Source organism: Salmo salar, chromosome ssa22, assembly GCF_905237065.1.
Source record: "Salmo salar chromosome ssa22, Ssal_v3.1, whole genome shotgun sequence".
NCBI lineage: Eukaryota > Metazoa > Chordata > Actinopteri > Salmoniformes > Salmonidae > Salmo > Salmo salar.
The window spans coordinates 18,610,337-18,625,772 of record NC_059463.1 but is presented as its reverse complement, the minus strand read 5'-3'; the positions used below and the strand labels follow the sequence as shown (position 1 = coordinate 18,625,772).

Below are 15,436 nucleotides of genomic sequence, written 5' to 3'. Positions count from 1 at the left end.
AATGATGATGCTCCAGATCCTAAACTAGTATAAAGAAGGCCAGTTTTATTACTTCTTTAATCAGAACAACAGTTTTCAGCTGTGCTAACATAATTGCAAAAGGGTTTTCTAATGATAAATTAGGCTTTTAAAATGATAAACTTGGATTAGCTAACACAACGTGCCATAGGAACACAGGAGTGATGGTTGCTGATGATGGGTCTCTGTAAGCCTTTGTAGATATTCCATTAAAAATATGCAATAGTCATTTACAAAATTAACAATGTCTACACTGTATTTCTGATCAATTTGATGTTGTTTTAATGGGAAAAAATGCTTTTCTTTCAAGAACAAGGACATTTCTAAGGGACCCCAAACTTTTGAACAGTAGTGTATGTCACTAGCACAGGATACAGAAGGTGTAAATGGTACTATGAAATGGTTACTTGCATAGTGGAGTCTTTTATTTAGACATGTAGCTAGCTAGCTAGCTAGCTAAACAATGAGCCATAATCCCAACTCATAATGTTACTACCCTGCGTGAATCTGCAGGTAGCTAATCAACTAGGGTCAATGTTAGCTAGCTAGCTAACATAAGGCTATACCTAATAATGCAAATGGCTCTAAGATACGAATAATATTACTACACAGATCATACACGTAACGTTAGCTAGCAAGCCAGCCAGCAATCATTAGCTAGCTATCTAACAGTACGCTTTAACTTGCATGAAAATGACTTTCTGACAAAACTAGAAACATGTAATATCTTCAAATGTGGCTAGCTAGACTCTTTTACTCATATACAAGAATGAATGCTTCTCCCTCTCTGTCACAGATGCCATAGTTGCCCTTAGTTTGAAGATGTAATCCGGAGACAGGTGTTTTATAAAACAGCCTGTGTGTTCTCTTTTTAACTCACTCCACATATTTACAATCAAACGGCAGATTTTTCTCCATCTCCTTTGCTGTCATACTCTGCTTTCACCGGGCATTCCACTGATTTCAAAACTTGGTCCTGCAGAAAGTGGAGAGCAAAACCTTTGAAGTTCTTTGTGAAATCTTTCAAAAAAGACACGTTAGAAAGGATTACCTACACATTCTGAGCAGGTCATGTTATAGACAGAAGCGTGCTACATGGCAGACCAATCCAAAGTCATCTCTCAGCATGTCCAGCCCATCCATTATTTCAGCCAATCATGGCTACCGGGAAGGTTCCAGTCTTTTTCCATGGCTAAACCAACTAAGATCATAATTTAACCATTTTATTTGTATTTACATATGGCAATCAAGTTTGTAATTAAGGAACATGAAAGTTCACATGTTCCAGAAGGCATTTCTGCCAAAAAACACATTTTTATTAAAAAAATTCTCCTGTGAAGTAGTGACGCGCGACATACGCCTACTTTCCTAAAATAAGTCACAATTTTGGTTTTCTGGGGAGGCATTCTGTTATCTCTGCACTGACATAGACAAAAACAGTGCTATTGTCGCCATGTCTGAAATTGACAGATTTAGTGAGAGGGGAGTTGGTAGCCCGCACACCCCTGTCCCCCAAAGTGTCAAAACACAAAGCTCCTTCTCTTTCCAGTGAGTTTTCTCTTCATCTGATGTTGCCATAGGAGATTCATACTGGAATGTGCATATGCGTGGGTGTATACAATACACACCATGCAGCACACATCCAATCCTACCTTACTACTGATTTCAAACTTGGGTTTCTTTGCTTTTTAATCATGAGCGGTTAATTCATTACTGTGAATAATGACTCTGATCTGTAAGCTTCCATTTCTCATCTCTTCTCTCTCTTCATATCCCAGCGCTCCTTCGTTAGTGGGGTTTTAATTGGCCGTTGGGCTAAGCTGAAGACAAGGAAGAATTGATTTCCTTAAACATAATCACCTCAACCAGTTGCCTAATGACTGCTGTCACTGTGGGCTCCGAGGAGAAAAATGACCAGTCGATGCTCTCATTGATGCCCTTCACCTCATCCCACCGAAGGGTAGAAAGCAGAACCACCTACCCCATCTTACCTGTTTGGATGAACCCTTCTAGCTGGGTGACAGCCTGTGAACGGTCCATCCGTCAAACACACATGCACGCGCAATTGCACACATAGATGTACAGTGCACCTTGTTTACATTCACATACACAAAGACAAATACACAGACACACACACAAATGTGCACATACAGGCCAGGAACAGATGCACACACACAGGCATGCAACACACAGGCATGTATTATGACCTGCTCAGAATGTGTATTAGACAAGTATTAGCCCCATGCTGACATGGTCCAAGTGAGCTTAGGTGTACTGTATGTGGACAGCATAATGTACTGTCCAAGTGGCCATTTGTCCTCTGCATATCACTCCCCTCTGGCCCAATGGTGTCCGATCAGGTCTATTGTACTGCTCACATTCTCTGTCTGCACAGATGGTACTGAGTTAACTGCTCTAATGTCCACCTGGCTGATGGCTGGACATAGAGCTGCTTATCTCACCCCAGGGCCTGGAGCTAAATAACACACACATGCGTGCGCATACAAGTACACATACACACACGCGTGCACACACAGGCACGCACACACACTCACACACACGCATGCATGCAGATCCACATACACACAGGCACGCCCAAATGCAAGAACACACACGCATGTTTTGATCAAATATCCCATATGGAGGTGAGATAGAAGAGATGAGTTTGGAAGAAGAGATGATACCATATTCTTTGAATGTCCTTTGAAATGCAGTTCATACAGATGTCCAATCTTAATTTGACCAGTTTCTCACATCAGAAAAATAATCCTACAGCAACAGGACATGTGAATTATATGGATTATAAATAATGGAAATATTTGCAGGAGTTGATACATTTTTCATTAGGGCAAATCAAGTCTGACATATTTAAGTGGAAATTACAAACTTTAGAAGCCTTTTTAAACCTTGAAAATGCTCAGTGATCAAATGAAGAGAGGACACCAGTACATGTTCATCACACCGGTTTGCATTTCTTATTGACAGAATAATTGATTCCTCATAGCAATGCATTTTCAGCATTTAGGAGTCTGATGGAATCATTGTGGTTTTTGACCAACATCGACAAAAGGCCAGGGGGTATGATAAATATTCCCTAAGTAGTCGGAACTTGAAGGTGGGCATTTTGTGAGGGCTGCCTCTACAACAGGCTTGAAAGCATGTCTCCAGGCAGGAAACTACCAGTAAAATATTGAATAAATCCAACATATTGTGAGTTTTAGGGTTTAAATATAGTGCACTCAAGGGATTCTTTCCTCACTTTTATGGTTCGTGTTATGCCTCATGGCCCGATATACTGTATCAAAAACGAAGCTTGTGGAGAGTGACATTAATTCTGCAGGACAGCGGTGGCCAACATAACTGCAAATGTACTCCTTTTAATCCCAGTCTCCACTGCCTGTGGTCTGGGCATGGCAGACCTTGATGAAAATGTGAACAGAAAAGTGTTACCAAGCTCAGCTCAGATATTTTTTTCAAGATCCAGCCACTTCAAACATTTACACAGCCATCCTCCAATAAGACAATATAACGATTTTACCACCATGTTTAAAATGCAATACCACCATGAAGAAAATCACACTGCTACAAAAAGAGGAAGTGTTCTTTGGTTCCATTTTACCTATTCTCCCTCTGATCATCCCTCTCTCCTCTCCTCTGTGAGCTCCAGTTTAATTGTTGGACGATGGTGTCTGTGGTGACGGCTGTCAGAGGAAGATGAAGAGTTTTTCCCGGGGCGTGAGGAGAGGGCCACACGGTGATGGAGGGCCCCTCTCCTGCAGCTCCGCTGGCTGCATTAGCACGCCACTTTATAACTATGTGAAAGGGGCACTTCCAGTGGCTCCCTCATTACTCACCGGCCCAGTCGGGGCTCTGGCAGGCCCCTGCCCTCTCTCTCTCTATCCATTCTTTCTCTCCATTCTCCTCTCTCCATTTTTTGGAGAGGAGGGACGTCCCTAGGTTCCATCAGCCCCTCGCTCCCCAGGGTGATCCTTATTGTTACTTTGACCCATCAGTGGCACATTTCTCCTCCACATTATTTTGACACCCTCTTTTGTCAGAACGAGGTCCATTGTGCTGCTGTTGTTGTAAATGATGTCACCTCTGTAGGAGAGCCATTGTTAGTGGAGGCTGGTTTAACCCAGTCAGCCTGGTTAAGGCCTGGTGTGTGTTGTAATAATGAGATTTAATTGCTCCGTTTCTCCAGGCCTTCACTCCTGAACCTACTGGAACAGATGATTATCATATGCAGGCTCTCAGGGATGTAAGGAGAGCCACGTTAATGCAAGAGCCGAGCATGATTTCCTCATCAGGGAGTGATTTGTAATGGATTGAGGAACACCCTGAGAGTCAAATTAGAATCATCTAAATGCCTCTAGGGGCAATTTGCAGCGCATGCTGTGGTGAAGAGGATAACATAGTAATTTCATGTTTATGTGCCTTACATTTATTTTCAGCAGTATTTTTAAAATGTGTAGTATGTGATTATATGAACTCATGATTTAATTAAGTTCAGGTTGTTAAAAACAACAGAAAGGTATTTACCCTCAGATAAATGTAGTCATTTAAAAAGATGAAGTGAGTAAGCATAGAAGCTAATTAAAAGAAGCATTATGGGCCTATTTAGTACAATGTATTTTTCTAGCACACTGTCGATCATTTGGTCTATATAGAATTCACATCAGGGATTTATTCCCTTTCTAACACTATTTTGTACATATACCAAACATCATCAAACATCAACCCTACTCTTGACGTTGTAGTATATGTTCCACAGTAATTAACCAACCAAACTCCTCAGCTCCATGTGTCAGCTAACCATGTGTCTCTGTCCCTCTGTCTGTGTGTCCTCAGAAGGAGGTACGTGTGAGGTGATCGCAGCCCACCGGTGCTGTAATAAGAACCGTATCGAGGAGCGCTCCCAGACTGTCAAGTGCTCCTGTCTACCGGGAAAGGTGGCCGGGACAACACGCAACAAACCCTCTTGTGTGGATGGTAAGGATATGTTCAAAGCATCTTTTTCATTTTTAATATCACATATGGCTTAATATTCTAAAAAGATGTAGTTATCTGAATGTAGTGTTGAGGTACTTTTTTACACTCATTTATAGCTGATTGTAATTACAATATTGCTGGCTTTTACACACTTTTGAATGAGACTGCCACACGCTGAGGTGTTTCAACAGCTTTCTACCTAATGTGGCTCGTTCTTGCATGAGTAGGGTTGCAAAGCTACCGGTATTTTACCCACGTTACTGGAATCTTCAGTAATTTTAGTAATTAACTGAAAATCTATGGCAATCTGTAGAAATGTAGGTAATTTATACTTGAATAACTTTCAAAAAATGTAGTCATATATAGTATTCATTTTTATATCTCGTACATATTGTCCATGTAGATACACCATATTGTTCAAGATAAAATAGTCTTAATAATGAAAGGACAAAAGCACCATTTTCAATTACCTTTCCAACTTGTCCAACTATTGACTTTTTTCACAACTGTCACCAGTTTGACACCACAACATTTACAACAAGTACATATTGACATAGTAAAATAAATCTGTGTAAAAAAAAATATGAAGGATATTCCATGCTGAAATCCTCATATTAAACGACCAAGGGTGTTGATGTTTTATATTTACGATAATGTTTTACAGCTTTGTCATTTCATTTTTTTTTTAAATGTTATTGAATTATTTCATATAGTTTACATGTGATAAGGCCACACAAAGGGGCAGAGATAATTACAGACACCTGTGATAATCTGAAGTATCCCAAAAGGGCCACTCGATACTAGTCTATGATCCTTGAAAGATGCCAACATTCTGGTAGTTTACTGGTAAACTTCAAAAGTTTCAAATAATATACTCTAATGAAGTCCTAATGAAGTCAATTAAGATAATATCAAAGCACTCTAAAATGGAGACTAAATCGAATCTGGGTGAGTGCTGCAAAGGATTGTGGGAGACAAGCAATACCTCAGATGCACAGCTGAGCACATGAGAATTACCCATGTTGCATATTGCATGGCCCAATGCAGCTTAGGTTCATAAATGAAAAAATAAAAAGCACAAGTCTAGGAACCCCTGGGCTGACACACCTGAAATGCCTGAGGAAAATAATCAACGGAGTGACGCAGTTACAGGGAAACAGGGCAAAGGACCACAGGCAGTCACAAGCCCAGTGAGATAGAACAGAACATAACAGAGAAGTTAGGTCCTTCAGAACTAATTTATCCTGATGCAGTTTATTGTTTCACCTCAAACTCCTCAAAGACCAAAGTAATCTAGACTGTCCTCACAAAGGAACGACACAGTCTTCATCATGAATGACGGTACTATGAGGAGGCGTATGTCTGCCCTCTTCAATCCATTTCATAGGCTTGTTTAGCTACATCTGACACATGAGACAGACAAAGCTAAGCAAATTCATCCTTGGAACCAACTGCGTAAACTTTTTGAAAGTTCTGAACTGAGCTCCAAAGGTTAAGGACTCCGAACTTGGTTGACTTACCAAATTTAAGAAAGCCGGTGTGTTCCACAGCTAAGGCGATGTGACGCAACAACCAATGGTTGCGTGCCACGTCATCACAAATTGCTATGACATACAGTTGAAGTCGGGAGTCTACATACACCTTAGCCAAATAAATTTAAACTCCGTTATTCACAATTCCTGACATTTTATCCTAGTAAAAATTCCCTGTCTTAGGTCAGTTAGGATCACCGCTTTATTTTAAGAATGTGAAATGTCAAAATAATAGTAGAGAGAATGATTTATTTCAGCTTTTATTTCTTTCATCACATTCCCAATGGGTCAGAAGTTTACATACACTCAATTAGTATTTGGTAGCATTGCCTTTAAATTGTTTAACTTGGGTCAAATGTTTTGGGTAGCCTTCCACAAGCTTCCCACAATAAGTTGGGTAAATTTTGTCCCATTCAAATTTGGAAGTATGCTTGGGGTCATTGTCGATTTGGAAGAACCGTTTGCGGCCAGTCTTTAACTTCCTGACTGATGTCTTGAGATGTTGCTTCAATATATCCACATAATTTTCCTCCCTCATCATGCCATCTATTTTGTGAAGTGCACCAGTCCCTCCTGCAGCAATGCATCCCCACAACATGATGCTGCCACCTCCCGTGCTTCACAGTTGGGATGGTGTTCTTCGGCTTGCAGGCCTCCTGGTCAATATGGCCAAACAGTTCTATTTGTGTTTCATCAGACTAGAGGACATTTCTCCAGAAAGTACGATCTTTGTCCCCATGTGCAGTTGCAAACCGTAGTCTGGCTTTTTTATGGCGGTTTTGGAGCAGTGGGTTCTTCCTTGCTGGGCGGCCTTTCAGGTTATGTCGTTATGGACTCGTTTTACTGTGGATATAGATACTTTTGTACCTGTTTCCTCCAGCATCTTCACAAGGTCCTTTGCTGTTGTTCTGGGATTGATTTGCACTTTTTGCACCAAAGTGCGTTTATCTCTAGGAGACAGAACGCGTCTTCTTCCTGAGCGGTATGACGGCTGCGTGGTCCCATGGTGTTTATACTTGCGTACTATTGTTAATACAGATGACGTGGTACCTTCAGGCATTTGGAAATTGCTCCCAAGGATGAACCAGACTTGTGGAGATCTACAATATTTTTTCTGAGGTCTTGGCTGATTTCTTTTGATTTTCCCATAATGTCAAGCAAAGAGGCACTGAGTTTGAAGGTAAGCCTTGAAATACATCCACAGGTACACCTCCAATTGACTCACATTATGTCAATTAGCCCTTTTAGAAGTTTCTAAAGCCATGACGTCATTTTCTGGAATTTTCCAAGCTGTTTAAAGGCACAGTCGACTTAGTGTTTGTAAACGTCTGACCCACTGGAATTGTGATAAGGTGAATTATAAGTGAAATAATCTGTCTGTAAACAATTGTTGGAAAAATTACTTGTGTCATGCACAAAGTAGATGTCCTAACCGACTTGCCAAAACTATAGTTTGTTAACAAGAAATTTGTGGAGTGGTTTAAAAAACGAGTTTTAATGACTCCAACCTAAGTGTATGTAAACTTCCGACTTCAACTGTATATTGCTTTAGCTGATACTTCAAATACCTATCCAGCCGTTGTAAGCTCTGTCAAGCATCCACAATGTCTGAGCATAGGAACGCGCCCAACATGTTATTTAGTGCATTTCACAAAGGGAAAACCCACCTGAATGAAAGGATATAGTGCAGTATGTTAGATGGATTGATATCCTTACATTGCCTTGGTGTGATAGCGTTTGATATGATCAAGATATGAGGAGAGTTGAGAGGATGGGGAGTGAGGTGGTGGGGAGGGGAGAATGAATGGAGACGGTAGGAGAAGGGGATAGGGGGGATGCAGAGGGGGGAAGAGAGGGCTGGGAGACACTTCATGCCTCGGTGCTCCTGGCTCCTGCAGTGAGGAAAGAATCCCTGTACCTGTTACTGTATTAATTAACAGCCTGTTATATAGAGAGAGGGGATGGAAATGGAACTGACAAGTCACTGAGCAGCGATGTTCCAGCAGTGAGCACCACGGCACCCCAGAAGGAGGGAGGAAGTGTGCCAGTGGTGCCTATCCCTCTTTCATAGAACCAGGTGAAATGACAGAGAAAAACAGATGCCATTTTGTACTCAGATGATCATAACTTTGCATTTACATTTTTGTCACTTAGCAGACGCTCTTATTCAGAGCGACTTACAGGAGCAATTAGGGTTAAGTGCCTTGCTCAAGGGCACACCAACAGATTTTTGTACCTAGTCGGCTCAGGGAATAGAACCAGTTGGTACAATACACAGGTAACAAAAGAGTCCGCAATCAAGGAAAATCATTGAAAGTGTCAAGACTTTAGTGTGTGAACTCATTCTGAAAGTTGTTTGTGTGGAGCCTGCGGGTCCCTGTTCAACTCTGTGAGGGATTATAGACCTGTGTAGTCAATGTCCCGTGACTGTCCCCTCAGTGGTGGGGTGGGGCATGGTGGGGTGCACTGGCCCAGATGGAACTCATCTCCAGGTCTCCTATTATTAATGCAGCATCTACGATGAGTAACGATGCTGCTACCCAGCCGGGCTCATCTTACCCTCCAGTGGATACCTGCTGTGTTTGTCCCATCGACACAGACACAGACACACACACACACAGCACCCTATCTTCCCTACACATGCACCAAGTCCTGTACTGAGTGGCAAGACGTAGAGATCGATTACTCTCCTTTGAGACAGGTGTATTAACTGTCATTAGCATCCTACAGGCAAACCCCTAAACAGAACAGAGAAAAAAGACTGCATTAAGATAAAACAGTTCCAGTTCCATTCTTTTATATGTAATATTTACTCCTTTGTGGATATGCGAGATGTGTATTTTTGAGTGATTCTTCCTCTGGGATTGGTAAATGATTGGGGTATTTATTAATGCATGGGAATGTGGTGCTTGTGTTGGAGGCTGGTGCCTCACATACTCAGTGGGGGAGTGCTGTAAGCTTATCCCTGCATGGGAATTGATTATTAGCTTTGACAAGTAGAACTACGTCCCAGTTATGTCAGGGCCAACAAGGCTTTTAGTGAGGAACATCCCTTTTAACAAGTCAAACACTCAGGCTTATTTCTCACAGCCCATGCTAGGCCAATGCAATATGCTCAAATTAGGCGCCTGTCACGGCACCACTGCTTTTATCCTGCTATGAGAAATGCAAGCGCACAAACACTGTACACACACACACACACACACACACACACACACACACACACACACACACACACACACACACACACACACACACACACACACACACACACACACACACACACACACACACACACACACACACACACACACACACACACACACACACACACACACACACGTCCAGAATGCTGTTTGCACCCTGCCACAGACAGCGCACATACTATTTATACTGTAGCAATGATGATATCTTGTCACAAGCAATACACAGACACTTTCTCTCATACATACACATACTGTACAGTACACACACAGACACACATTTATTTTCCCTCTTGGGCATATTAAGTGTGGTGCTAGCCACTGATGGAGAATAAACCCTTCTGTTTGGCTGTGGGCGGGTAATACTGAGCATGACAGGTTGTCATGGTACATTTGAGCAACGTCCAGGGGGAAACGACACATGGACGCTAGCTACTTCAAGGGTGGAAAGAGATGCCTGATTCCTCCATACACTCTGCTGATCAAAAGAACCATCTAAATAGCTACAGAATATCAAAAGCACTCGGAATAAACTACATAGTTTGAAAAGGCCCTTCAAAAGATAGTATTTTCCCTACGCAAGGCCATTCCCATCATTAGTGATATCAATGTTTCAAAGAGAATACTTACTTCATTATATCTGAAGATGTGACATGCTACATACACTGAGTATACAAAACAATAAGAACACCTGCTCTGTCCAAGACATAGGCTGACCAGGTGAATCCATGTGAAAGCTATGATCCTTTATTGATGTCACTTGTTAAATCCGCTCCAATCCATGTAGATGAAGGAGAGGAGACATGTTTAAGAAGGATACATACGCCTTGAGACGAATGAGACATGGATTGTGTATGTGTGCCATTCAGAGGTTGAATGGATCAAGACTAAATATTTAAGTGCCTTTGAACGGTTTGTGTCAAGAACTGCAACGCTGCTGGGTTTTTCACACTCAACAATTTCCAGTGTGTATTTCCAGAATATTCCACCACCCAAAGGACATCCAGCCAACTTGACACAACTGTGGGAAGCATTGGAGTCAACATGGGCCAGCATCCCAGTAGAACGCTTCGACACCTTGTAGAGTCCATGCTCAACGAATTGAGGCTGTTCTGAGGGCAAAAGGGGGTACAACTCAATACTACAAAGCTGTTCGTAATGTTTGGTATACTCAGTGCATTTCATAATATGATTCAGCAGGATCATCAAGAAAGGCAAGAATAAAATAATTTTCTTCTACAACATGTGTACTGTACACACTGCTCAGACTATACAGAGGAGATGCATTCTTTATACACACACACTTGTGCTGGCTGCATTAAAACAATGCTTCAGACCTGGCTTCAATCCAATGACATCTAAACAAAGTCACACAAAATGAACATCAAATTCACTTATTGGAAGACCTCTGTCTTTCCCAGCATGCTTTACTCAGTTATAGACCCACTTGTGATGAGTAAGCCTGCAAGGCCTCAACCTGGTGCCAATACAAGGTCAGCAGAACAGGGCTGTAGCTCCTGTAGAAAAACAATGCCTCCTCCCTCGCTGCACGCCCGCCGACACGAGCAAAGTAAAAATTGTACAAATACTAAAGGATGCCTGAGTCAGAGTTGTTTATTTTTCTTATTGAATAGAACCAGGAAGCTAACGTCCTCCAACTTTGTTGCATTCCACAAAACTCTTCCGTAAAAGCGGGCATCATTGGACACTTGACAAATCAACTGACAAGAGAGGAAGTGCTCAGCAAGTCATTCAGCCAGCCAGGGCTATTCTTTGTGTTCTACGCTCTGCATAATTCCACATATACTACTTCACGTCTGGACACTTTAAAGTTCCATCCATTGTCAACATTCTTTTTGCAAGAGCAATTGTACAGGTTACAATTGACAAGTCATGGGAAATTCAAAAACTCTCACCAGAGGTGATACAGTTCTACAATGACCACTCGGGCACACTTCAAGAAAAAGAAAACACTATTACAAGCACATACACATACACATACAATACACACACACACACACACACACACACACACACACACACACACACACACACACACACACACACACACACACACACACACACACACACACACACACACACACACACACACACACTCACACACGCAAATATACACTTTTCACATTCCATAAATACAGGCTGTAGTCCCTGGGTAGTCGTTATGATTGTAAAATCTTGGACATGTAATAATTGAGAGGCCAAACAATAGTGTCTGTGTAGCTAATCAAGAGCCAGTCTGGTACTGTGCAGAGCAGCGATTAATACAAAATAATGACCTCAGATCTAGGGTCTCTGTCTCGGCCCCTCCATAATCACACACTGGCTTCATTATTCCAGCTCTGTTGACCTTCCCCAGTCTTATTACTGCCATTACAAAATGGCTAGTCTCCCTGGGACTTCAGCCAGGCTCATCTCTCTGTGTAAGGACTGATCAGGCCTCTTCATTAAAACATCAGCTCATTATGCCCAGTTTGGGGGTTTGTTACTGGTCTGGTGAGATAGGACTCCCATGACTGATTGATTTGGAAATAAATGAGTGATGGGTTAGAGACACAGACACCGAGTGTTGAGGTACTGTAGATTGATTGGAGAGTAGAAGAGTGCTGCTGACTATTAGAGGCTGGAGGGACATGGTGCCAGACAGAGGGGCACTGGAGGGCCAGAGGGGCGTTAGAGAGAGGCAGAGAGAGTTCCCCGTTATCCAGTGTAAACTATTGATCCATGCCCCCAACACCTGCAGAAAAGCCAAGACATAGGAAAAGGCCATTGATTCATTTCAAGTAAGTCCAGTCCATGTATAGTGTAGAGAATCATTGTACCATCTAAACTGATGTGAAATATATGTTCAATAACCAAAAATAATCTATTTTCAGTTGTTTGAAACTGCTGTACAAAACCTAAAGTAAAATACTCAAAAACAAAACTTAAGAACACGAAGTATAGAAATAGCGCAGATAGAACATATCTACCGCTTCTTAGATGTGCTTTCATTGGGAATGACAGATCTACAACTTTCTATGGGAATTTGGTCGGGTCACCCAAAAATGTACACATTGCAGCTTTAACTATTCATTGAAACTTCAGGCATGCCCTCAAAACTCAACTGGGACAACATTCAATTATGTTCGCTCATCTGTCAAGGTGTTCAAACATTGTGTTACATTGTGTTACATTGTGTTACCTGTCAGACATGTGTTGGGTTCAGTCTATCACACACTGTAACTACCCCTGTGTGGATGCTTGACTATGGGGACGTCATCTACAGGTCAGCATGCAAGGGAGCCCTTGAGAATCTAGACATGCTTTATCATTCTGCCGTCAGGTTTTCCCCTTACACGTCTCATCATATGCGTTCTACACTGAGTGTACAAAACATTAAGAACACCTTCCTAATATTGAGTTGCTCCCCCTTTTGCCCTCAGAACAGTCTCAATTCGTTGAAATGACTAACACAATTGGTCTCTACAAGGTCTTGAAAGCGCTCCACAGGGATGCTGGCCCATGTTGTTCTGTATTGACTTTGTGTTTGTCATAATGTCCCTGTGCTTCTGTGTTGTGATGTCTGTCTTGTCCTATGATTTCAATGTTTTTTTGTTACTGTATTTATTGCACCGCACTTCCCAGTCGTCACTGGCCATCATTGTAAATATGAATTTGTTCTTAACCTCAATGTAAAGGTGGATTATGCTTTAAGAGATCTGTCATGTAGAATAGAGGTCTTCACGGATCCACTTGTACCAAGGGGGTCCGAATCCAGAATTCTAAGTATTGTCACTCTCTGAGTCGGATCTTATATGATTGTCACAGGTCTCAGGTATGTGTAGTTTTAACTGACTTGTCCAGAAGGATCCACACAGATCCAAACGCGACTGCAGCAGTAGAAAGAGAGAAATTGTATAATTTATTCTGCTGCTCTTGCTTTTCACAAGAGTGACGCGTGGCACGTGTAGCTTGTTGTTGTTGTTGGCCAATCACACGTCATCAAAGCGGCAATAGGCTACAGTCACGGAGCCTCCATGTGTGGCAAAGGTTAGGAGATATATAATCAATGGAACATGGAATTAAAAGTTAAAGGAGAAGGATAGGAAGTGGTGTAAAGTACTTAAGTAAAAATACTTTAAAGTACTACTTCATTCGCTTTTGGGGGTATCTGTACTTTACTATTTATATTTTTGACAACTTTTACTTTTACTTCACTACATTCCTAAAGAAAATAATATGCTTTTTACTCCATACATTTTCCTTGGCAGCCAAAAGTCCTCATTACATTTTGAATGCTTAGCAGGACAGAAAATGGTCCAATTCACACACTTATCAAGAGAACATCCCTGGTAATACCAAATGCCACTGATCTGGCAGAATCACTAAACACAAATACTTTGTTTGTAAATTATTTCTGAGTGTTGGAGTGTGCCTCTGGCTATCCGTAAATAAAATAAAAAATACAATTGTGCTGTCTGATTTGCTTAATTTAAAAGGAATTTTAAATTATTCATACTTTTACTTTTACTTCGGATACTTAGGTATACTTTAGCAATACATTTACTTTTGATACTTTAGTTTACTTAAAACCAAATACTTTTAGACTTTTACTCAAGTAGTATTTTACTGGGATACTTTATTATTTTACTGGGTGGCTTTCACTTTTACTTGAGTCATTTTCTATTAAGGTATCTTTACATTTACTCAAGTATGACAATTGGGTACTTTTTCCACTACTGAGGATAGGCTACAACAACCAAGAGCCAAATGGTAGGCTGCTACTTAATATTCTGAATGGAGTTGTTGTTATTTGTAACTGTGTAGGACGAGAAAGCGCGTGCAGCCTGAATTAGCCTAGCTAGCTAGCTTAACTAGCGTCTCCTGGTTTGATGCAGTCAAGACAGGTACGATGTAATCATACTGAATGATAAATAACCTTGCTGTGACAGCTATCTACAATTGCGTCTTCTCCCTGCTCCCCGTGTCACTCACTCGCTCACTCAGAGTAGTGTCAGTTAATTAAGTCAGTTCATTGACTGACACTACAAGTCAGTTCAAATTGCACATACCCGAGACCCATGACAATCATATCAGACCCTCAGACCAGTGACATAGAAAACGTTTTGGTCCCGTGAAGACCTCTAATGCAGAATTTGATCCATCATGATTATGCCAATAATATTTTATTTTATTTCACCTTTATTTAACCAGTTAGGCCAGTTGAGAACAAGTTCTCATTTACAACTGCGACCTGGCCAAGATAAAGCAAAGCAGTGCGACAAAAACAACAACACAGAGTTACACATGGGATAAACAAACGTACAGTCAATAACACAATAGAAAAAGTATATGTACAGTGTGTGCAAATGTAGTAAGATTAGGGAGGTAAGGCAATAAATAGGCCATAGAGGCGAAATAAGTATGACATACAGACAGACATTTTTGTGATGACCCGGCCTTGCACTGTAGGTCATTTACCCAGGGACCACTGTCCTGCTATAGTAATCCACATCCCCTCCATAGTTCTCGTCAGGAGAGGAGGGCAAACAGGAGGGGTCATGAAGTCGCTGTGGCTGTGACTTTAGTGTTGGTAGTGGGAAAGGGGGAGGTAGGGGTGGAGTGGACTGCTGGGTAGTGAGGAATGGATCCCAGCCCATAGACTGGCACTTTTCCAGCTGCCATGGTCAC

At 41.5% G+C, this 15,436-nt stretch overlaps 1 protein-coding gene across 1 annotated transcript in view; it reads left to right on the top strand.

The window, feature by feature from the left end:
• LOC106583036 (chemokine-like protein TAFA-1) overlaps nt 1-15,436 on the top strand; it is a 265,027-nt gene that overhangs the window by 234,413 nt on the left and 15,178 nt on the right. Inside the window, exon 3 of the mRNA XM_014166794.2 lies at nt 4,870-5,010. Within this exon, the coding sequence (XP_014022269.1) occupies nt 4,870-5,010 (141 nt within the window). The remainder of the gene's footprint in view (nt 1-4,869; nt 5,011-15,436) is intronic.